Source organism: Amblyomma mixtum, unplaced genomic scaffold (assembly GCF_055824585.1).
Source record: "Amblyomma mixtum isolate Tamu unplaced genomic scaffold, ASM5582458v1 scaffold_29, whole genome shotgun sequence".
NCBI classification, from domain to species: domain Eukaryota; kingdom Metazoa; phylum Arthropoda; class Arachnida; order Ixodida; family Ixodidae; genus Amblyomma; species Amblyomma mixtum.
In genome coordinates, this window is record NW_028317726.1 from 473,411 (window position 1) to 497,293 (window position 23,883).

General features: G+C 50.4%; 1 protein-coding gene and 1 pseudogene across 1 annotated transcript; one reads left to right on the top strand and one right to left on the bottom strand.

The window, feature by feature from the left end:
• Window positions 1-1,087: 1,087 nt before the first annotated feature.
• LOC149324494 (uncharacterized) lies at window positions 1,088-11,251 on the bottom strand. The gene is made up of 5 exons (XM_089565509.1): window positions 10,681-11,251; window positions 8,727-9,427; window positions 4,919-5,180; window positions 2,854-3,173; window positions 1,088-1,213 (listed from the first exon to the last, which is right to left on the bottom strand). The coding sequence occupies exons 1-5, from the start codon at window positions 11,249-11,251 to the stop codon at window positions 1,088-1,090; spliced, it is 1,980 nt and encodes a 659-aa protein (XP_089421635.1).
• Window positions 11,252-17,313: 6,062 nt separating this feature from the next.
• Window positions 17,314-18,929, top strand: LOC149324495 (uncharacterized; annotated as a pseudogene).
• Window positions 18,930-23,883: the final 4,954 nt, after the last annotated feature.

Here is a 23,883-nt window from a genome sequence, read left to right on the forward strand (position 1 = left end):
TCTCCTTCTCCTGAGGGATGATGTTTAGCAAGCAGGAGTAAGCCTGTTCCGTGTGTTACGCCTTACTGAGGTTCCATGTTAGTCTGCCATTAACAGTAGACACAAGAACGAATATGTCACTGAGAAATCGACAGCCCAACAAGGTGCACCTAACACCGAGGTATATGCATCCTTTCTATAGCATCCAAAGATGAAAATACACAGCACAAAGAAAGAGGCTTAGGTGGCACCACCGTCCCAGCACCCTATATACGAGGTCTGTTAGAAAAGTATCCGACCTTTGGCCGAAGAAAAAAAACTGGCATAACTGGTGTTAATGGTTGTGTTAGTTCGGGGCGCGGGAGCCCCGCATGCGAGGAACCTCTCAAGGCAGTTGCTGGGTGTAGACTGGGGGTTTATTACCGTAGAGGGAGAGGGAGAGAGAGAGAGCGAGTGTACAAGAAGCACTTCCGCTGCTGTGGAATGCGTCAGTCGACGGGGCTGTGGGGATCAGATGTCGTCGGGGGAGACAGACGCATGCCTGCTTTTGTGGGAGCGGCCGGCCCGCGCTTGTTTCTTGGAAGCGGGCGGCGAGTATGCGCGGAGGAGGCAAGGGCTGTTGGCGCGGCCTGGCGTCGCTTGGTCGACGAACACGACATCCCTTCCTCCTTAGTTGTGGTCACCGTATCGGTCGGGCGGGCGCCGTTCACGCTGGGGTCGTAGCGCTTGCTGTTGCGTGGACCCGTTGGGTTGGTCTCCGCAAGGTTGCGTCGCACGGTCGTCCAGACTGGCCGCCGAAGTTTCCGCTGGCAGCGGGATCACGTACGGAGCCGGCACAGTGTATTGTTCGCTTGCTGCTGGTCCGTTCGTCCGATGGTCTGGCGGCGGATCATCCGTCGGGTAGGCTGCTGCACCTGGCTTAATGTGATCCAGGTGCCGACGAACCGTTCCGCTTTTAGACTTGATTAGCCAAGATCGATGTCCGAGCCTCTTTAATACGGTTCCTTCAATCCAAGCAGGGCTTCCTGTGAAGTTGCGGATAAAGACCGGTTGTCCTACGTGCACTCCTCTCGGCGAATTAGCCACGCTGTGCTCAGAGGTCGCTTCCTCAGCAGGTCGTGGCTGAATGCGTGTGAGTGCCGTTGTGAGCTCGCGACCGAACATGAGTGCGGCTGGCGTTCTGCCCGTCGTCGCTGAAATCGTTGTGTGCTGCTTGAGCAGAAATCGAGCCAGTCTGCACGCGAATGTTCCAGACTGGTCCTTGGCCAAAGCCTGCTTCGTCTCGAAAACCATTCTTTCGGCTTGCCCATTAGTGGCTGGATGATAGGGCGCACTCGTAATGTGCGTCACCCCGTTCTTCTTTAGGAAATTTTCCATTTCCGTAGAAACAAAGGACGGGCCGTTGTCTGTTACCAGCCTTTCGGGAAGGCCGAACGTCGCGAACAGGTTTCGTAGTTCCTCGATCAAAGTCGATGACTGTATGTTTCGCATGCAGCGCACTTCGAGCCATTTGCTGTACGCGTCGACAACAATTAGCAGCATCCTTCCTTCCACGGGGCCCGCGAAGTCAGCGTGGATTGTGTGCCATGGTGCTGTCGCGCGCTTCCAATCGGGAGGTGGTGCCTTGGGTGGCGCTCTTTGATGCTGGCAGCAAGCCGAACACCTTTTGACCAGGTTCTCGATGTCTTTGTCGACACCGGGCCACCAGAAATAGCTTCGAGCGCATGCCTTCATAGCAACTATGCCCCTGTGACCAGTGTGTGCCGCGCCGAGCACGTTTTTCCTCGCTTTCGCCGGAACGACCAGTCTGATACCTCTGAGAAGGCAACCTTCTTGTAGTGAAAGCTCAGGTCCAAGCTTAGTGAACGCCGAAAATTCCTGTTTTGGCAACCTGTGCAGCTCTCCAATAGCGACAGCTCTCACTACGCGGGATAGTAACGGGTCTTCCTGGGTCATTTCCGCGAGTTGACGTGGGGACAATTCGAAGCTTGGCGTGGAAGCCAGCATGAGCACATCTCCAGGTGGGCATGGTTCATCTACCTGGGCGGGCAGTGGCAGCCTGCTGAGTGCGTCAGCATTTTGGTGCAGGCGTCCAGGCCTGTACACCAAATCGTAGTCGTACGTGGCTAGCTTTAAACACCATCGGGTCATCCTAGGTGAGAGCACCTGAGGTAACTGTTTCTTTTCTCCCATGATGCCCAGGAGCGGTTGGTGATCCGTTAATACGGTCACGTGCCGGCCAGCGATATACTGGTGAAAGTGGCTCACGCCATAAACCACCGCGAGACCCTCCTTGTCCAGCTGGGAGTAGTTTTTCTCCGCGCTTCCCAAAGTTCTCGACGCGAAAGCAATGGGAGCCTCTCTGCCGGACGCATCTTTCTGAGCGAGAATTGCGCCGACGCCATATGGTGACGCATCCACGGACAGAAGGAGAGGCTTTGTCTCGTCATAATGCGCAAGCACTGTTGAAGATCGTATCAACCTCTTAAGCGCATCGAACGCAGTCTGGTGCTTTTTCTCCCACGCCCAGGGCCTGTTCTTCTCAAGGAGCTTGTATAGATCTGCGGCAACCGTAGCTCTGTTCTTCAAAAACCGATCATAGAATGCTAGGAGCCCTAGGAAGGCCTGCAGAGAGGTCTTGTCAGTCGGTTTCGGCGCGTGAAGGATTGCCTGGACCTTTTCCTCGGTCGTGTGGACACCCTTAGCGTCAATCTTGTGTCCCAAGAACTCGACTGAGCTTATGCCGAAGCGGCATTTCTCTTGCTTGAGGCGCAACCCTTTCTCGCTTATCCTCGACAGGACTTGGTCCAGACGTTGCGCATGCTCTGTAGTGTCTGTCCCACTGACAATGATATCGTCAAGGTAAACACTCACCCCTGGAATTCCTGCTAGTGTTGTCTCCATCATACGCTGGAAGACGGCTGGCGCAGCAGATATTCCGAAAGGCAGCCGGTTCACCCTGAACAATCCCTTGGTGGTGTTGACGGTGAGCAATGCGGCTGTCTCGTCGTCGACCTTGAGCTGTTGATAGGCCTGGTAGAGGTCAAGCGTTGAGAAGATGGTGCCACCCCGCAACTTTGCGAATACCTCCGCGGTTGTCGGTAGCGGGTACGCCGTCTTCTTGACCACTGCGTTTACCGTGCTCCTGTAGTCGCCGCAAACGCGAAATGTGCCGTCCCTTTTGCGCACCCACACTAAAGGTGTGGCCATCACGGCATGTTGCGTCGGCTCCAGGATGCTGTGTAAACTTATAGACGCGCACAAATGACGACACCATTGTTTCGAGTTATAAGCAACGACTCGTGTTTATTGCCGTAAGGCTGCTCCTTATCGAGCGAGTATATGTTACATAGGTTGCCAGATTACAAGTCAGAAAAAGCTAGAATGAACAGTTTCTTTATACTCCCCCCGGAATGAGCTTCAGATCATTCGTGGGTAGTCTCCATGGGGTACAGCAACTGGATCGGTCTTCTTAGGATGGTCCCACCAGGTAGGCGCACCATGCACGCTCTAGTGTACCCATCCCGTCCGACGAGCACATCAACCACTTCTCCGGTTTTCCACAGCTGCCTTGGCAGATGAGGCTGGTGAACTAGCACAAGAGTTCCTTTCTTCAAGGCACTAGATGAGCTTGGCACAGCAAAATGAGCGGAGCGAAGACCTGTGAGGTACTCTTTCTGCCACCTGCGCCAGAAGTGATCAGCTAAACTTTGATGATATCGCCAGCGACGAGTTAGTTGACCCGGTGTTGAAGTCGTTGACTCTGTGCTACAGCCCGGGGGCAAGGACGTTAAACGCTTTCCCACGAGAAAATGGGATGGAGTGAGTGGCTCCGGCTCGTGAGCTTCTGCGGATACGTAGGTTAGGGGTCTTGAATTGATCACGGCCTCGATTTCGGTCAAGACTGTAGCGAGCTCCTCGAAAGTGCAGAAGCTGTTGCCTAAAACCTTCTTCAGAGAAGTCTTCACAGAACGAACCATTCGCTCCCAGAATCCGCCCCACCAGGCGGCTCTCTCAACGATAAACTTCCATTTTATCTGGTGGTCTAAGAAATAACTTCGGATCTCTGTGCCACGCAGCGTTGTCCACAGCCGTTTCAGGTCTCTCGAAGCGCGCTGAAACGTCTTAGCATTGTCCGAAAATATCACTCGGCAGACTCCTCTTCTGGAAACGAACCTCTTGAATGCCATCAGAAAACTGGGCGTAGACATGGCAGTCACGAGTTCTAGGTGCACTGCGCGGGTAACTGCACATGTGAAGATGGCGATGTATGACTTCTTGTTGCCTTGATCCCTTGTGTTCAACGGCCCGGCGAAATCAATGCCTGTCACCTCGAATGGTGGAGCTTGGGTTACCCTGTCACGAGGTAAAGGGGCAACTGGCTCCGTGGCAGGGCGGCTGTTGAAACGTTTGCAAATCAAGCATTTCTTCAAGATCCTTTTCACCATCTGTCTTCCCCGAACTATCCAAAACTGCTCCCTCAGCTCTGTTAGAGTCTCAAGTGCGCCTGCATTTAGAAGGCGGCGATGGTTGGCGATTATTAAAAGTTCGGTGAAATGATGACCGGCAGGCAGGATTATTGGATGCGTAATGTTGTAGGAGAGGCCAGCATTACTCAAACGTCCCCCAACTCTTAGCACTCCGTCCTCATCGCAGTAAGGTTTCAGATCCCGCAACGGAGAGCTGCAGGGCAAGCGTGATGCGCGACGTACGCACTGCAGCTCCTCGCCGAAGGCCTCTCGCTGCACCTGACTTATGAGACAAGTCTGTGCTTGGGCGACTTCTTCCGTGGTCAGATATCCACTACGTTTCTGGTGAGGGTTCCTTGAGTTGTGCAAGAATCGCTGCATCCATGCAACAACACGAACAAGCTTAGAGAGGGAGCTGTGCCGTTCCTCTGCTGGGAGTCGTTCGGCAAAACCTTGATGGAGGTACTGACCTATCGCAGCATCATATTCGTGCATAATTTCCTCGTCCCTCCTTAGCTTCTTGGTCAAGTTGTACAAACGCTTCTCTGCAAATGCCTTGTTATCGCCTAGGTTGAGTTTAACCTGCTTCCACGGTAAGACGACTTCGTAGCGCCTGTCAACAAGCTTGACAGATGAGGCAAATTCTTTGATGATGTCGTTGTCTTCGTTTTGTTCGGCAACAGGCTCAACAATGCCCATGCTCTCAAGCTCCCAAAACGACTTAAAGGGACCCTGAAATGGTTTCTTCAATCATATTTTATTGCAACAAATCTGTAGAGGTGGTCTCTGCGAGTATTCTTGTCTGATTCAGAAAGCTGCGCGTGGAACCAATAATTTACAAACAATTTTTCAAACTTGCCGCTCACAGCCGATTAGGGCGACACCTCACCGCGCGTTTTTACCCGCCCCTACCACTTGACGTAAACTGGGCAGCCTTGGCCATGGACTGGGCGACCCTTCTCATTGGCTCTGCCCATTGACGTCACGCGCAATTTTTGCAATATTTCATTTGAAACTGAGCACTGATGCTCCTTGAAATACTATTTTACTGATTGCTTATTATTTTTTAAAACACACGTATACAGAGGTAAGAATCCAGCGCATTTCTTGAAATTAAAGTGGTACTTCCGGTAAAGAAGGAAATCCGTCTGCTCACAAAAGCATGTGTTCTCGTCGAATCTTGGCGCCCGCCTTTGCGAATTTCCTAGCTGCGCAGACGAGTCGCTGCTATAGTGTACTAGAATTATATATATCGCTGCTGTCGTCGCCCTGTGGGTCTCGGTATGGCGTGTACTGAAAGGCTCGAAGCCCATCTCAGCGGTGGCTGCACGCAGCCGCGCTTCGAGCTCCGGATCCATGCCGTTCGAGCAGCAATCAGGAGACACATGTGCGAAAACTTGGACGGCGTGCCGCACCGATCTTCATCAGAAAGACTGCCAGCTATACTCGAGCAGCGACAAAGCATGCCTGCTTATGTTGGGAGCTTTCGGCAACGGCACCGCTCGCGGGCTCTCCGAGCGACGAGCTCTGCTGCTGCCTGGCTGCCGTGGTCGTCGCTAGGCCTGTAGCTCGTTTCGCGTCAAGCCGCAGCGGCCGGCGCTTCGGAAGTCGCCTGAGCTATAATAAAAGGCTTACTCTACACATCGCTTTACAGTCAAAAGCATCATCTCACAGTAAAGTAATAGTATGGTCACTTTCCGCGACGCCTTCAGCCGCGAAGCGAGCGGGCGCCAGACGAGCCGGACCCCAACGTCAGGCCAGCGGCAGCTCCAAGGCGGTTGTGGCCAGAAATTTGCTCGTATCACAGTTGTTACCTTTACCAGCAGCTCAGTATTGGTCAGCGATCCTCAAAAATGACACATTTTTCACATTTCTCGGCCTAGGGTTTATTATTTACGTCAAGAACACTCTTTAGCTCATTTTTTATGACGCCGGCAGACCTGATCCAGGCCGGTCGGCCGGCCGGCATGCTCGGCGTAGTACTTGACGTTCGCACAAGGAAATACAAAACAGCCATTCTACCAGAGATGATGCTTCCTAGATTCGAGCAACGACAACATGTCTGTTCAAAAGTGGATCTTTCGGCAACGACACCGACTGCGGCAACGCCGGGTGACGAACTGCGCGCTGGTCCCAGGCTGCCCTAGTCGTCGCTAGGCCTAATGGTTTCGCATCGAAGTCGCGGCTGACGGCGCTTCGGAAGTCGCTTGCGCTATATCGAAATGCCTACTCTTCACATCGCTTTACTGCGAACTCGTCCCATAACAGAATATATATTCGATTTCCACGACGCCTTCAGCAACGGAGCTAGCAGGCGGCAGGCGAAGCGCCGCAGCAGCACCAAAGCGGCTATGGGATGAAATTTGCTAGTATCTCATTCATCACTTTTACGATCAGCTCCGTATTGGCCAACGACCGTCAGAAGCGATGCATTTTTGACATGCATCTATCCCAGGGCTTGCTATAAACGTGAACAAGCAATACTAGCGCGTTTTTCACTCGCCGGCGGCCGGCATCAAGGCTGGCAGGCCGGCCCGGCGTGGCTCGGCCCCGAGCGCCCTGAGGAGCGCGCTGTACGTCATCACGACGCTGCCGCTCTCCGCGCTCGCTTTGGCTCCCGCTTCCCGTCGTTGCGTCTGCCGCGCGCGGCTCGTCGTTGACAGCTAGCAAGTTGCACGCAGGCGATGAGATGCGATCGGACGTTGCGACGCCGTTCGCAACAGCGCACCGCAGTGAATCGCACTCACTTTCGCACATGTGTCTACGACCACCGGAAGTAAACAAGCAGAGCGCCATTGCTTGACGTATGCATGGGCGGAGCATCGGCCCGTCTTTTCTTTTTTTTTTTCGGAGCGAGCCCCGCGTGTATGAGTTGAGGGTGGTATGTGGGGGAGAGGAGGAACATCATTTTTAATCGGTGATATCTTCGGTGTTGATGGAGTTCGCTTAACAATTTTTGCGGTGCGGCGACAAGTGATGGAATACCGATCTCTCGTGGGCTTTTGCTAACCTTGGCAAAGAGCTTTTCAGGGTCTCTTTAAGGTCAGCTGAAAGGCACTGCGCCTCGTCACTCATGCTGGCCCGCAGCACAGCCACGGATGAACAGCTAGCGGAGGAACTACTGAAAGGAATAGGACCTTGCAATGTCCAGCCGAATTCCGTCTTCAGTGCCATTAATGAATCTTGCAGTTTTCGCACGTGGCCAGACGCGAGAGTCCAATAATAATCAGAACCAATAAGAATGCCGATGCCTTTTCTCGTCAGATGACCTGGTGGTACGGTTACATCTGCAAGCTCATTTATCTCTGCTTGAACTCCTTCGATGACCTTTTCGGGAAGAGTCAGCTGGTCAGAGCAGATCTCGGGTATCTCTAAAGCTTCGATAGAGTGTTGCTTTCGGTTGTACTGACTTCTCAGCCAAACGCGGACACGCTTCCGTTTGTGCTTAATAGCGTTTCCGGCTCCTCCAAAGGGGTAAATGGTGATGTCTTCTTCTCCCACAACCTCTAACTGGAGTTGGTGCGAGAGCTCTTCGGTCACAAAACTCCTCTGGCTACCCCCGTCAAACAGGAGACGAGTTAAAGTGCTTCGTTGCGGTCCCTCTGCCCATACTTGGGCAGTTTGGAGCAGCACAGTGGGAGCCTTGTCGCTCTTCTTGCCTGTAGCTGAATGCAGTTCGGTTGCTGAGCTGTTAACTGGTTTCCACGCAGGATCACACATTTGAGTTAAATGCCTTTTGCCGCATATCTTGCACTTCACTCCTTTGTTGCGACATTGTTTCGACGTGTGCCCTTTGAGAGAACAGCGAAAGCATCGGCCTGCCTGACGCAATGCCCTTTTCTTTTCTTCGAGAGAAAGCGAGGTCTGGCACTCTTTGGTCACGTGTTCTTTGGCGGCACAAAATGCACAGGGCTCATTCCGCTTCAGATCACTGTCGGAAAAGAGCGATGCCGCTGAAATCTTTGAAACTCTGGACTTTTCATTATCGAATCGTGGTTTTGCATTAACGTTCTTGCTTTCCCGATGACCAACCTGCACCGCCTTCTCCCTGCTCTCAACTTCCTCTTTTAGAAATTCTTGCAGACTTGCAATGCAAAGGATATCCTTCTGCTTTTCTGCTGAACAACGCTTGTGATAATTCATTACAAGGTCACTTGTCAGCACTCTTAGCAACGCGGAGGCAAGCATTGCGCCGTAGCTGTCTGTTTTGACGCCAAGCGCCGTGAGAGCGGCTATGTTGCGCTGCATGTGGTCATAGAGTCGACGTAGGTCCCTTACCTCCTGCCCGCTTCGTACCGTCGGGAGGTCTAGCAGTTGGGTGAGGTGCTCCTGGATTAGCACATCTGTGCGTCCGAAGCGCTCCTTCAGGAGCTCGATGTCAGTGTTGTAATTGGCTCCTGTAGTCTGAATCCCGGCCACCGCTGATGCAGCCCTCCCAATGAGCGCTGACTGCAAATATAAGAACTTCTCGCCGTTGGAAAGGGCATCGTTGCTGTGAATCGCTTGCTGGTACTGCTCCCAGAAGGGCTGCCACTCCGTGGCGGCGCCGCTGAATCGTTGCAGCTCGAGTTTCGGCAACCTCACCTTTGAGCCGGCAGCGCTCCGGTTACCGTCGCGAGGCGCCTGTGTAGCATCCGGTCCTGGACTGGCGTTCGCTCGCTTAGCTTCGGCATGTTGGCTGAGTTTTGCAGCGTAGGTGACGATTCTGTCGTTGTACGCGATTGTACGCGTGAAGTTTTCCTCGGCTTCTTCATCAGGCACAAGTGGCTCGATAGCAGCGTCCACCTCGTTGAGCTGTATTTGAAGGGCGCTAAGCCTCGCTGACAGTATGTTCAGAGCCTTTTCGTCAGCATGCGCCTCTAAAGATGAATCCACTTCGGAAATCAGTTTTGTCACCTGGGATCTCAAAGCTCCTCGTTTCTTCTTCAGCCGTTCCATTTCAGCCTCGTTGTAGTGTCGGTCGTCGTCGTAGCGCCAAGCTTGGCTTCAGGTGTGGCGTCTCCAGGCCTCGTTTTAGAGCGTCGGGCGTGGCTTTCCTAGGCCTCGTTCCTGGAACCTTCAGCCCAAGGTGGTTTCACCTCCAAGGGTCGTTGCGGTGATGGCCCAGAATTCGTTGTCCCGCCGAGAGTTGATGGCCTTGCTGTTTACGGATCGTTGCAGATTCTTTAGTCCCGCGTTTCGGCACCATAAATTTGTGTAAACTTAGAGACGCGCACAAATGACGACACCATTGTTTCGAGTTATAAGCAACGACTCGTGTTTATTGCCGTAAGGCTGCTCCTTATCGAGCGAGTATATCTTACATAGGTTGCCAGATTACAAGTCAGAAAAAGCTAGAATGAACAGTTTCTTTAGATGCCTTGCTTTTGCAGACGGTCGAGCTCTTCCTCCATTGGCTCTTGGTAGGCTAGAGGTACTGGACGTGCCTTACAGAACTTTGGCTTTGCGCCTTCTTCCAAGTCCAAATGAACCAAAGGTCCCACGTAGCTGTCGATGTCTTGTTTGAATACATCAGGATGGCGTGCGAGAACCTCCCGGAGCTTTTCACTTGGCTCAGCTACCTGGTTAATTCCCTGCACGCAGATGTGCAGCGCCGAAAACCAGTCACGTCCTAGCAAGTTGCAGCCAGTTCCTTTCATCACCAGCAGGGGTAGCACACATTCCTTTGATTTAAATCGCACACGAACTTGTGCTGATCCGAGGGTGCGAAGTTCCTCTCCCGACCAAGTGCGTAGGTCAAGGGGTTCTCTCGAAAGCTTCGGGGCGTTCGTTGGCCATGTTTGGTGGTAAACAGCCTCGCTGATCAGAGAACATGATGCACCCGTGTCGACTTCGAACGTTAGGTGCCTTCCCTCGACTTCAACGACAACAAGGTATTTGGGGCAGGGTTTTCGCCCACTTACTGCGTGAAGCTCGTAGCATGGATCGCTGTGCGTAGTGTCGTTGCTCGCGGACTGAGCGCTCACACTGTGCGTTCCTTGCCTGGTGTTAGACTTGTCTCCCTTGCTTTTCTTCTTCCGAGTGATGCAAGCGTTCTCGATGTGACCCTTCTTGGAACAAAAGCGGCATTGAGCTGTCCTGAACTTGCAGGTAGCAGCCTCGTGCCAGCCGTCACATCGGTAGCAACGCCGTTGCTGCGGTGCGTTCTTGCATTCCTTTGTGGGTTGAGAAGTCTTGTGCACTTCTGCGGAGCTCGTCGCTCCCTTGAGTCCTCGCTGCTGCCTTGACGCACTTTCTGATGACAGAGCTAGGTCCAAAGCACGTTGGAACGTCAAATCTTTCTCCGCGAACAGTCTCTGTTGCAGGTGCTCGTCGCGGATCCCGCACGCGAACCTGTCGCGAAGCATGACGTCCTGGGGCAGCATGGTGGGGTTCGTTACGACGGCTGTATCGCTTTCTGTCGGAGGCGTCGATGTTGCAGACGTTGTCGTTAGCACCCCAAAGTTGCAATCGGCTGTCAAACCTCTGAGGGCTGCGACGTAGCTGCTGATCGACTCCTCCGGCAGCTGGTCACGTCGCTGAAAAACGTACCGGCTGTACAGCTCAGATGGTCTGGGATCGAAGTGCTTCTGGAGAAGTGTGACCAGATCTTCATAGCTGACTTCTGCAGGAGTCTTCGGTGCGACCAGCGCGCAGGCAGTGTCGAAGGTGTCGGCTCCGCATAGCGTCAGGAGGAGCGCGCGCTTCTTTGCTTCGTTGGAGACGTCATTTGCCACGAAGTAGAAGGCGAGGCGCTGTATCCACGATGACCAATTCTTGCCGTTAAAAGGCTCGATGCCACCGTGTAGTCCTCCAGTAGCCATCGGTGACACTTCGAACTGCGTGCGTTCTAGATCCTACTTCTCGTCGCCAGTGTTAATGGTTGTGTTAGTTCGGGGCGCGGGAGCCCCGCATGCGAGGAACCTCTCAAGGCAGTTGCTGGGTGTAGACTGGGGGTTTATTACCGTAGAGGGAGAGGGAGAGAGAGAGCGAGTGTACAAGAAGTACTTCCGTTGCTGTGGAATGCGTCAGTCGACGGGGCTGTGGGGATCAGATGTCGTCGGGGGAGACAGACGCATGCCTGCTTTTGTGGGAGCGGCCGGCCCGCGCTTGTTTCTTGGAAGCGGGCGGCGAGTATGCGCGGAGGAGGCAAGGGCTGTTGGCGCGGCCTGGCGTCGCTTGGTCGACGAACACGACAACTGGAGCGTTAGAAACCTAATAACCTTCAAAGCAGTCTCCTTGGGGCTCCATATACATCTCCCAGCGGTGCTGCCATTGTTGGAAGTATTCCGAAAATGCCCTTTTCGGAACGGAATTTAGCTCTGCTGTCGTTGCAGCCATAATGTCCTTTCTTTTCTGAAATCGCGCTCCTTTCAATGGCCTCTTGATTTTAGGAAACAGCCAGAAGTCGTAGGGGGACATATCAGGAGAGTAAGGAGCCTGTTGAACTACAGGAGTCTGGTTTTTCGCCAGAAAAGTTTGAATCAAATGCGAGGAATGTGCAGGAGCAATGCCGCGAGGGATGCGCCAATTTCTTGTTGACCTCAATTCCGGTCTCTTGCGCCGCAAAGCACCACGTAGGCGATGGAAGACATCTCTGTAGTACTCTTTAGTCATTCTGTGACCCTGTGGGGTGCGTACTCGTGGTGTGCCACACAGAGGGAGTCAAAAAAGCAGTCAGCATCACTTTGACATTGCTGAGCACTTGGCGACACTTGTTTGGTCTTGGTGACATGGAATGCGTCCTCTGTGACGACTGTGATTTGGTTTCCGGGTCGTACCCGTACACCCAAGACTCGTCACTAGAGATTACGGCGTCGGTGAAGTCAGGGTAACTGTTTGTGGAATCCAGTATCGCCTGTGAGACTTCAACACGAAGCTGCTTTTTCTCCACTGTCAGCAGCTTCGGCACGAATTTCGCTGCCACTCTCTCCACGGCAAAATCTTCGGTGATAATAGAATGTGCAGAAAAATTGCTGATGTCCACCTCTCCCGCAATTTCTCGGATAGTCACACAACAGTCCCGCATCACCACAGCGTTCACTTCGGCAATTACCTGGTCATTTCGGCATGTTGATGGCCGACCGGAGCGTGGCTCTCTCTCCACGGATGTGCGGCCGTCTTTAAACCAGTTGCACCACTGCTTAATCTGTGTGCTGCTCATAGCATCATCACGGAAAGCCGTCTGAACAGTTCGAATGGTTTCCACTTGGCTATCGCCAGGTTTCTGGCAAAATTTGAGGTAGTAGCGCTGCTCCTCCCGCTCCGCCATTTTCCTTGTAACAAAAAACCGACGAGAGCACTGCGCACTGCCTCACTCAAACGCTGCTTCCCAGTGACTGACGCTATCGGCAGGCGGGAAAACATTCATGCATGCGCACGAGGATTCAAGATCGGCTGCTGTAAGCGCGCTTGTTTCATATCCATCAGGTGTTCGCAAAAAAAAAATAAAGTCGGATACTTTTCTAACAGACCTCGTAGATATATGGGGATGCTGCTGGACTAACACAAGGGAAAATGACTATTACGACCACCGCGGGAACGCTCGATAACAGCGCCTCGATATGCGCTTTAAAACCTCATGCACAAGGAGCTGTTAATTCGATTCATATATTCAACATGTTACGGATGTTGGCTGCGCCGACAACAAGCCAGAAAAATGACTTGAAAGAGGTCGATGCACCCTAGAATGACTTGACTGCAGAATCAGAGTATCCCACAGCATGTAGCATGCATTCATAATGGTATCGTTCTCATACAAAAGTATGGAAATAATGAGGCATGTGCACATAGGGAAACAAAAAACAAAACAAGAACAAAACGAACCGAGTACAAATCAGAATGGCACAAAAGTGTCGGCGGTACGTAAGTGAACATCAATGGAGGTGCCTTATTAATGAATACGGATGGGTGTAACAAAACATTTAGCGACCATAATTCGTTAGAGTTTTAGGCGCCGACCATGTGGAACACAACCCATGGCACTATCCGTAGCCTCCAACCCCAGTGCTTTGTCCTTACGGATTTCCAAAATTGTGGTTTGAGAGGATTGGTACCTTGTTCGTTCTGCATTGGAGTCTCCCTTGGTATACTGAAAAAATCGAGCCCCCCCCCCCCTCCCCCAACCCCCACTTATTCAGAAATGATTGGGAGGTTGACAGGGGTTGGACCCTTGTGGGTACGTTTCCTCCGGAACATGGGGGGAGAGCTGTTCTATTAAATAATACGGTTAAAGAAACAGACAAGCATGGCAAAATTAAAAACGGCAAAGATAATATTAATAAAACTAATACGAAGAAGTAATTGGAAGTATCCGATAAATGTGGAAAAATGGTGAGATGACTTGAGAGACATAGACTACTCTAAGCGGGGAATTAAAAAAAAGGTACAGCATACGGTGATGCAGTAGTTATATTAGTATAAATGAGATATACTAATATAAGTATCAGAAGAGGAGTGGGGCGGGGAGGAGGAACAACTTTATTTTAAGAAAAGAACAAAAGGTCCTCAAGGGTGCGCTCCTATTTGTCCTAGAGTCCACGGGCCTGGGAGTTGTTAGAGCGGTACTGACGGCGACGACTGGCTTTCCGTGGGTAGGGCCGAATTTGATGCTCGGTACTGTGCATTTGCAGTTCATGTAGGCGGTCGGGAGCGCTTTGGGAACCGTCTGCCCGGGGGTCACCGGGCCGGGCATTTACGCGCCACCATCGTTTTACCGACTGTTAGTTGTGCAAGTTAATGGAGTGAGCTTTGCCTGAGCAGGTTTGGCAGCTTCGTCTCGCTGTAGATCGGCAAGCCATTGCATCCACTGGGGAGCTGTGGCATCGACCGCTTGACCCGGCTGTCGACAACGCAACCCGCAGCAGGCATTCCTTGATGGCTAGTCGCCATGCTACTGCCACTTATGAACTAAAGTGGCTGTTTGGGCTGGTTGGTCAGTGATCATGGTTAAAGAATGCAGCGCGAAAAGACCAGGACAAACGGAGAAGCGGACAGGACTGGCGGTATCCAATCCACTTCTTCGTTTGTCCTTGTCTTTTCGCGCTGCATTCTGTAACCATGATCCTGCCACTTTCCTAACCATGATCCTGCCACTTGGCTACCCATCTCGGAGGCCGCTCATGTGAGGGGGCAGCACTGTAGTTGTGAAATTATAAGTTCGATTCAGTGGTACTAGTGGGGCCCCGTTCCGAGTTACCCGCTCCGCTGGTTTATAAACTTGTAGTGGGTACTGCAGCCACCTACACATGCTACTCACAGTGGGTTGCTTGGTGGGTGCGTTCAAGGCGGAGAGGTGTCAGCGATGTATATTGGCGGGGGTAGGTATACTGCAATCAGTTTTGCGGATGAAATGTAGTTTTAATGGTTATGAGAAGATGGGGAATTGGTTGTACTGAATAGGGACTATGCAGCTGGAAGGGCACCTGTTTCGGTCGTCTCCATTTTTTTGTTGTTGTAAATGTTGCAACGGTTACTTACACATTAGGGGCGAATCACTAAAAATGAAGAAAATTCGATGTTTGAAAAGTCAAGGTATTTACACTTATGACTAGTTTTCTATATGCTGTCAAGAACATTACTAATGGAAACCCATCCGGATGTAGTGCATGGAAATTCTTTTACCAACCACGATGATCCACGCTGTGTCATGAAAGGGTAGAAAATGTGGCGTTTGTGAGCCTCGTTCACTTTGCGACACCAGGATGGAGTGGCGCTGTCAGAGGCTTGGAAGAAATCATTGCGGAATGAGACACATACAAGAAACACACATCTCACTACATTACACACAGCGGCGCGCTGATTATGGGTTGGCACAATTCTGTCTTAACTCACTCGCGAATTGCTTGTCTCTGCTCAACACTATAGATTCTGCCGAAGTCTGTTTCTTTCTCTGATGGTACGGGGAATTGTTCGGACAGCAATTTCACTTAATTTTATACTGTGGTCACCTCTTTGAGATATGGAAGTAAGAGCCTCTATGAAAATGAAGCGGTCGATTGGAGTATGATTGTGATCGTGTGATTTTACGGTAAAGATATTTTAGGCATGGTACGGTGGACCGTATACGCGTCTCCCACTTGATCGTGTTCTTTAAGGCGGTGATGTTAGTGTTAATCTGGTGTTTCATACGAATCGTGCTGCATTATTCCGTATGGCTTTCGACATGTTATCGAGGGTTACTGAGTCACAGTCCTAAGCCGCAGTTGCGTACTCTAAAGATGAAATGCACTTGATCATTCATCTTGGTTGACCTCTCTTCTCACCCCATAGTCACCACATAATCACCCATGGCGACCCCCTTTCTTCTCCTCTTACCCTTCCCCAGTGCAGATAAGCCGGCCAGATATTTATTTTCCCTGCCGAACTCTCTGCGTGTCTAATCAATCAATTTATCTCTCTTTGGTTTCTTGAAGTGTCTTCTAAATCAATAATCACCGCGCCAGCTTTTTATTGTTTCGTTTTCTACATTACTATTTCAGTTTAGTTATGTTCTGCTTGTTATCGTTGTCTAGGTACGCGCGTCTCCCGCGACAGAACATGTGAAAAAACTTGCACCACTTATTGTCACATGCCATTTTTGGCAAAGTGAAAGAGAGTGGCTTAGTTCTGAGCACAATGCAGATCTAGGTGCGTTCGTGGTTACCAGAAACCTTAGAAAGCATGCGATCGTCTGCATGTAATCCATTCTGTCCTGATATATCGAAGCCTATGTCGAAAACATCGGTTAAACTGAATCACGTCCCCATACAAATCCCGATAGGGCACATGAGAGTGTGGACACTATTTCTGATTCTTATCCATTTATTATAGTTTTAAGGTCGGATTTTGTGAAACGAACTTAGAACCTATCCCAGTACATTATTCCGCAAGGCAAGCTAGGAGAATTTTGGAAGAAAAAATGAATACAGAACCGCGCCAAAATTTTTCAGAACGTCTACCGCCATGCTGTCGCTTTGTCTGCCGTAATAAATTTGCAAAAAATGTCCTGGGAAAATTAAAATGAATTGCGTCACGCTGCAGTGCGCTGCCCTGAAGCCGCGGTGATCTGTTGGGGAAGAAATTATTTTCCGGTGTGTGTGATAAATGCTGGAAGATATAAGGAGATAAGAGATGAGAAGAAGCAAAGAATGCGCTCCGTCCATTAAATAATGTATCCACCTTCATTCATGCTTGCATGTCCTAAATAGTTCTCAAGTCTGGGAAAGTCCACTTTGTCGCATTTCGGTTGGTCCTTCTTATTTCTTGAACTGTGGTGAATACAGTCATGCACTAAGTAGCAAATTGGAAGTGTAATCGGAAAGGAGAGGGGGAACACCGTTTTATTTTGGACCGGAACAACGTTATCTGTTTTCCAATCTGACTGTGGCTCCTCTGATGTATCTAATAGTTCGAATAAGATAACCCGAAATTTTGCAACAGTACGTGAACAGGATTTCAACAAGCGACAAAGTTTCACTTTTATCTGAAGCACTAGTTTCAGTACGCTATTCTACGATAAATGTGTACCTGGCGCAGTCGGAAAATTGTAACTGCTCCTCAAACAGGATTATTGTCGGGGGCGCAGAAATTGATCTCAAAGAAGTGGTTAGAAATCTTCGTCTTTTCACCTCATGTGTAACAAACAGCTGCAGTAAAAGACAGCTGAAGGCAGTCTCCGTTCACATGTTCGCGCCGACTCCTGATTTTCACAGCGCATACCAGGTGTCGCTAGCCGTTTCGTAGCCGTTTTTATGAGTGATTGCCGAAATGTTTTCGGCCGTTCGAAGTGCATGTGCCGCGCTTCGGTTAAAAACGACCTTTTAACAGCCGTCGCGTTAATTATGCCGAAAAATCCGATTTACAGAATGAAATTTCTAATTAATGCCAGCGCATCCCACACGAGCAGCTGCTGTCATCGGCTCTTTCGCTGCATACCGCGCTGATTGTTTCGCAGTCGAGCGTTCCTTCTCCAACGCCCTTCGCCGGCAGTGATAAGAACAACGGAATATTTGATAACTGTCGCTGACGGGCAGACGGCACGATCAGTCCGCTGTAAGACAATCGCTCGAACTTGCTGCACCTGACAGTGTGCTCCAGCCATGGCGCCCGCAAGCGCCCAGACAGTGTTCGGTTTCGGCACCGGCCTGGACTGGCGGCCGACTTGTTTCATGAACCCTTTCCCGTCGAGCAGAGTGTGCAGTGTCTGCGGTCTCGTTCCCTCCTCGGCGGCCATGTTATCCTGTCGCCACCTCCTCTGCCAGTCCTGTTACGACGGCGCCGGTGCCAAGCGCAGGCACTGCCCACTGGACAAAGAGCCCTTCCAGGAGGAAGACGTGGCGTGGTCAACCTTCGGCAGGGACACTATCCTCGGCCGCAAGGTACGCTGCTGGAATTCCGAGCATGGTTGCGACGCCGAGGACGTCGCCTCCGCCATGTGGAGCACTTCGTCAATGACTGCCAGTTCCACGTCGTGAGCTGCCCCAGATGCAGCGCGAGAGTCCTACACCGAGACATTACGAAGCATCGGGAGTGCGACTGTGAAACGCCGCGCGTACGCGAGCAAGCACCAGAGGATAACTTTTCCAACGCCGTTATGGATGTCAAAGGAACGCTGGAAAAAATATTGGAACAAAATGCTGCCTTGAGCACGAAGATGGATTCATTCGAGGACCGTCTACGCGCTGATACCGATGGAAGCGTGGCGGCCCAGTGCACCCATATCGCCGACGCAGTGACAGCCGCCCTGGAAAACGGGATTTCAGGGCTGAGGACAGAAGCGGTGGCAGCATTAGCTGAACACCGACGCGAAGTCACTTCAGAGATCAGGAATGCGCTGGCTGAGGTCCAGCGGACCATGAAAGAGAACAGCGAGAGGTGTGAGCGGAACGTGCAGAGTTTGGAGGACAGGGTCGTAAAAGTGTTTTGTGAAGACCGCACGCTGGCAGATGCTAGATCTTCACTTTCGGGGGAGTCAGCAGCTAAAAAGCAGGCGCCGTTGGTAGAGGACGAGAGAAAAGCACTGGAACTGCTGGCCCTAGCGTCTGTCAAGATCAGCAGCGACGTCCTCAGCAAGTCCGTCCCGTACGAATGGACCATAGATGATTGGAAGGGATTCTGCACGAAATCGTCTGCGCATTCGGAATACTTCACAGGCAACGATGGCCAGCCTAGCTACCACTATGGATACCTGGTAGTTCCGAGGCTATGCAATAACGGTGTGTCTCTTTGGCTTCGTGTATACATAATCGAAGGATTGTTCGACAAGTTCATTAAGTGCCCCATGGATAAGAAGGTTAAGCTAGATTTCATCAACCCTTGCGACTGCACAAGACAACTCACATTAAGAAGATCACTTTATCCACTCCCAAAACGTCCCCTTCCTGAGTTAAGCAAAAAGGATGTGTTGGTAGGGTACACTGGCGATTTTATAACGATCGACAAATTGAATGAATGTGGCTTGATCGAAAATAACAAACTCCACCTTCGGCTCGAATTTGAATCATAAGTGGCTTTTCCTTTTATTTTGACGTGAACTGAGAGTGTAACTCATTTTCTGTACGAATGAAGCATGGGCGTCCAGGTTTTGTAATTTGTGTAACATACTGACCACTTGCTTCGACGTTCTTCCTGGTTGTTTGTTTTTCCATGAATTCTTAAAAACGAAATATTAAATGGTTCATTTTGGCGGCAGTTTATTTGGTTTGGTGTGTCCTGCACATTTATGCGAAACAGCCGAGCCGACGCTGTCCATGCATTTTGATGAAGTCGGACCTTTACTGCTCGGCTGGAATCGGAATATTTTTTGCGCAAAGGATATGCGTGAAGTTTGTTTCCCGTTCCTCGCGGTGGACTGAATCTCACATTTATAGCTGACAAGGTTCCAGCGCTAACGGGAACCTGCATGAAGGGTGCGCTTAAAGGTGTCCGAAATGCGATTTATTGAGAGCATCTGACACTGACACGGCATGTGTCGTTGAAGTTCAAGATGCGTATACTACGTGGGAATTGACTGACACGTTCCCTCATTCATCTCGTGCGATTCCGTGTTAGTATTATTTGCAGCCCGAAAAAGTGTCATTTGAATCATCATTGTTGGCATTTTACGGGGACATAGAATTTCTGCATGTGCTCCCAATGTTAGTAGCGTTTCACATAATTCCGGCACCTGGCGTTCTAGCATACAAGCTATGAGGGAAAGTCTCTATTGTTGCATGCAGGAGTTGTTGCTTGGCGCAATTACCCAAGTGGATGCATACTCAATCCGGTTGCTTTCGGCAGTCAAACTGGCTTTGCTGCGAACAACGTTCTATCGCGGTAAATGAGCTGGGTTATTAATAGTGGACCGTATTGACCAAAGCTTATCTGAAATAAATCTCTTCGGAAACTTCTCAGTGTGCATTGTGATGGTTAATGAGAAAAGGCCGCAACACTGAGGGGAGAGAGAATAGAGACGACGAACGCCTTGGCTACTGCCAACTGTTTACTCGAAGCATTGAGACACGCGTACAGATAGCACCAAGGTCAAGAGCGGCTGCAAGATCCAAAGTACTACCGGAATAGCGGGACAAACCACCAGTTCTAGATAAGAAAAAAATGCTTTCATTATCGTGACGCCCCACCAGCGGCTTGCACAACTTTTCTTCCTTGTATCTCGCCCAATGTGGATGCGAAAGGTCGAAATGTGGAGATGGCGCGTAACCAAGGTGAATCCTGAAGTTACGGCATGTCTGTGGAAGGTGTCTCACATCTGAACCTCAAGGAAGTGGCTAAAAGTCACAAGGTAGCATTGTTTTTTCTGCACCAAACAAACTATGCGTGGATCTTTCCTTCGTATAGAAGTGGCGACCTTTGCGAGCGGTTGAAAGATAAAGCGCGACATTGCTCTTGTCCGCCACTGGAAAGGAGTCGTTCGTGTTATCGGCCTGGCTTATGCCATATCCTATGCAGGACATGCCGGGAGGTACTTAAACGAAATTGGGGGAGTCTTAAGCCCCCCTTTAAGGGTAAGACGCAATATTAAGCGACTCCACTTTTAGTTAGAGACTTCTAGTAAGTCTTTTAGTAAGTCTTCTAGTAGTAAGTCCAGTAAGGTACTCCACTTGAGCTCATTAGCTTATTACCCGATCACGTGGTCTACTGATGCTTCAAGATCGCGTGACAGACCACTGTCAGGTGAGACAGGCTTGCAGTTGCTGGCTTACAATCGCCCGTCACCGACGTGCAATTTGCTATTGGCTGGTCACTACTCCCTTAATTATGACCTCTCTAATCATACGTACTCATTAGTATTAGTCGCAAGCAGCCACGTTGTGTGACAGACAAGGTGCCATGTATCCCAAGCAGCAGATGCAATCGGCCCAGTGTTGGAAATGGATGGCTTCACTGTGGTCCTGTAGTAGGAACAACCGTTGCCAATACATCGGTAACAGCCCGCTCTCACCAAGCCGTACGAAAGTGCCTTCGCGGTTTTTTTTCAGCGAACTTTAATTAAAGTATACATTTGCACGTCCTAATGAAGCTTGACTCCTGTAGCGACAACTAAATGACAATTTCTGCACTGTTTTCATCAGTTTTCAATTCCGCCGCTCCACGTGTGACGTCGGGCCTTTTCGACCAATCAGGAGTTTCACGAATCAACAACGCCGGACGCAGACGGCGCCACCTTTTGCGCTTAACGGGGACCCTTAACGCTGTAGCTTTGGAAGTAAGCAAAATGAATGCATGCATTTCACCGCGCGTGTTATCACTCGTCGAAGCGAGCCACGAGTTTACACGGCGAAGATGCTAGGCAAAAGAAAGAAGGCAAATGCGAGGCTCTTGTTTGGAGCCATTTGCATCGAGATACAAAAAACACCTATGCACGAGCGATGCATCAATAAACGACAACGCGTGGCTGAGTTTAATATTCTCCATGCATGCTGAAAGGTGACGCCGTGATATAAGTTAGTGGCGCTGAGTGGATAGAAAGAAAGAGGAGAAAAAAATTGAAAAGCTGTGTACGTGGCTTTCTAGGGTGCACCGTTGTGGCTGAAGGTATGAGCGTCCTGTTGCTGCGAATCAATGCACAAACTATTGATTAGGTCAGAAGAAAAGCGCGAACATTAGTTTGATAGTAGTATTACTTGATGAAGACGACGATGCACAATGCACAGCACGAGGATGTGTTGCAGTTCAACACGAGGTGTGCTCGGCCACGCCGATAGCCTGGTGCTCTCGCGCAGTGGCCAGCGAAGCTGATCGGTTTACTCCACCACGGGTTGGAATCCCAGTCGCCGGTATTTATTTCACTTGTTTTGGTTTATTCGTTTCACTTGGCACAATCACATCACAAGATCTTTCTCGGGGTTTACCCATCGGAATAGTATTTTCACGCTTAAAAAAGGGTGTGTACAAGGCACAAGTTACTCTTCAGCGTTGATCAGAAGAATTCAGTATGATGGCACTATGATGACCCCCTGCTGAATCGAAGCCTGGACCGTGCAGGCCTCCAGCTGGGAAAGTCAGTAAACGGATGCTACACAGCCATCCATTCAGAACGCCGTTTTTAAATTCTATTCGAGTGTCGTCCACAGGCGTAACTACCATTTTAATGTAGTCGCATTTCGTAAACGTTCCCTGTATTTCCCAGCTCTCGCTTTCAAGACAGAAAGGTTAAGACGGGCACTTGAGGTTTTTATGTGCTGTGAATGCGAAAGCATCTGTTGACTTAAAGACCTTTACACAAATGGCTTTAACCATAAGGCCTTTGAACTAAAAGCATTTTTTGGTTTCGGAGGAAAGGAAATGACGCAGTAATTGTCTCACTTACCTCGGTGGGCAATCGAACCGAGCCGTAAGTGGAACGATAAAGGAGGGAGTGAAAGAAGAAAGAAAGAAAGAGGTGCCGTAGTGGAGGTCTCCGGAATAATTTCGACCACCTGGGGATCTTTAATGTGCACTGACATCGCACAGCACACGGGCACCTATGGCGTTTCGTCTCCATCGAAGCGTGGCCGCCGCGGTCGGTTCGGACCCGGGTATTCCTTCCCTGTAGACGAGCGCTCTAACCTCTGAGCCACCGTGGCGGGTTAAAAGCATTTGACATAACGCCCTTTACCACCACTGCCTTTTAGCAAAAGGCCTTGAACATAGGACTTTAAAGGGAAGGTCTTCACCCGAAAGGCACTTTACCTAAAGGCCTTTTCCACGAACACCATGAGCCTAAAGTGCTTTAGCATTGCCATTGTCATTAATGACCCCCAACCCCTCAAACAAGAATAGCCATTACCCAACACTGAATCGCTTATTTCTCCCCATTTTCTGTAACACGTAACTAACCTTAGAGGCATCACCACACACCGGCATTTTCCATGTTAGGATGTTGATAATACTTTCCCACTAAAAAAAGAAAATAATAAGGGAGTAATTACTCATTGACATCCACCCGAGCGCAGCCATACGGCTACAAAGGAAAGCTATACAGCTTTCTCAGAAACTTCGTAGTTAAAGAAAAATTCGTCCCGGTTAGTTCAATTGGTAGAGCGACTGCCCCGGTAAAGCGGTGGTCCCGGGTTCGAACCCCGGACCAGGACGAATTTTTCTTTAACTACGAAGTTTCTGAGAAAGCTGTAGCTTTCCTTTGTAGCCGTATGGCTGCGCTCGGGTGGATGTCAATCAGTAATTACTCCCTTATTACAAATCTACTGCACCTTGGGGTTTCCCCTAAAACATTTGACCAAAAAAAGAAAATATATGCAGAAATCTAACAGCCTGCCAGGCTTACTCCGTTGTCCGCGCAGTTTCCATCCACAAGCGCCTCGTTCCACTGCAGTGTCTTAAGTAAGAGTATTAATCTCCTGAATGCATTTCCAATTCCTATTTAGGCGCCATTTTGTGATTTTCGCAGTGTCTACCTGATGTCGCTAGCCATTAGACCAGATTCTTTTACCCTCACACGCAGGCTGCTGGCGCGCCCCTACTCTCGACACCAGTCGCCATCTATCGGCGCGCGCGGCCCGATGGCACCACGCGTAGAATGCATGTTTACGTGTTCGCTTCTGTCGTTGTTGTGCTTCACCATAACGCATGAGGGTGTGTGCAGTGCGTCACTACTCACATTTTCCATCTACCAGACAGTACTGCGGTTGTCTTGCGCGCAGTTACTCGTTAACGTGACATCTCCAAGTTTTTTTCCGTTCATTTGGATGTCAGTAAGTGCGGTGAGGCAGTGCGCGTCTGTGTCGTTTTTTGTGCCCAGCATGATGATATTGATATTGATGATTGGCGCTCGTGTCCTGTCTTCACCTGTTCTGTGTCTGGTTTTTCGCGCTACGTTTTTCAATGACGATATTCTGCTGGCTCAGGATTCTAAGCGCTGGCACCTCAGCGACGACGCTGCTCAGGGAAATTCTGAAATAGTATTGCAAACAGCAAGGATTTTTCCCGCGGAGTAGTCGGCCAGGTATCGTACGGACTGGAAACCAACACTTCTAAGCAG

Excerpts from the sequence above, each read along its gene's own strand:
- LOC149324494 (XM_089565509.1), bottom strand. The coding sequence starts at position 11,251 with ATGGCTACTGGAGGACTACACGGTGGCATCGAGCCTTTTAACGGCAAG. Across the intron at positions 9,428-10,680 it reads CCTAGCTCTGTCATCAGAAA|CTTGGCGCTACGACGACGAC; the intron begins GTGCGTCAAGGC and ends CCTGAAGCCAAG. Across the intron at positions 5,181-8,726 it reads CGGTACGAAGCGGGCAGGAG|GGTCCCTTTAAGTCGTTTTG; the intron begins GTAAGGGACCTA and ends AAACCATTTCAG.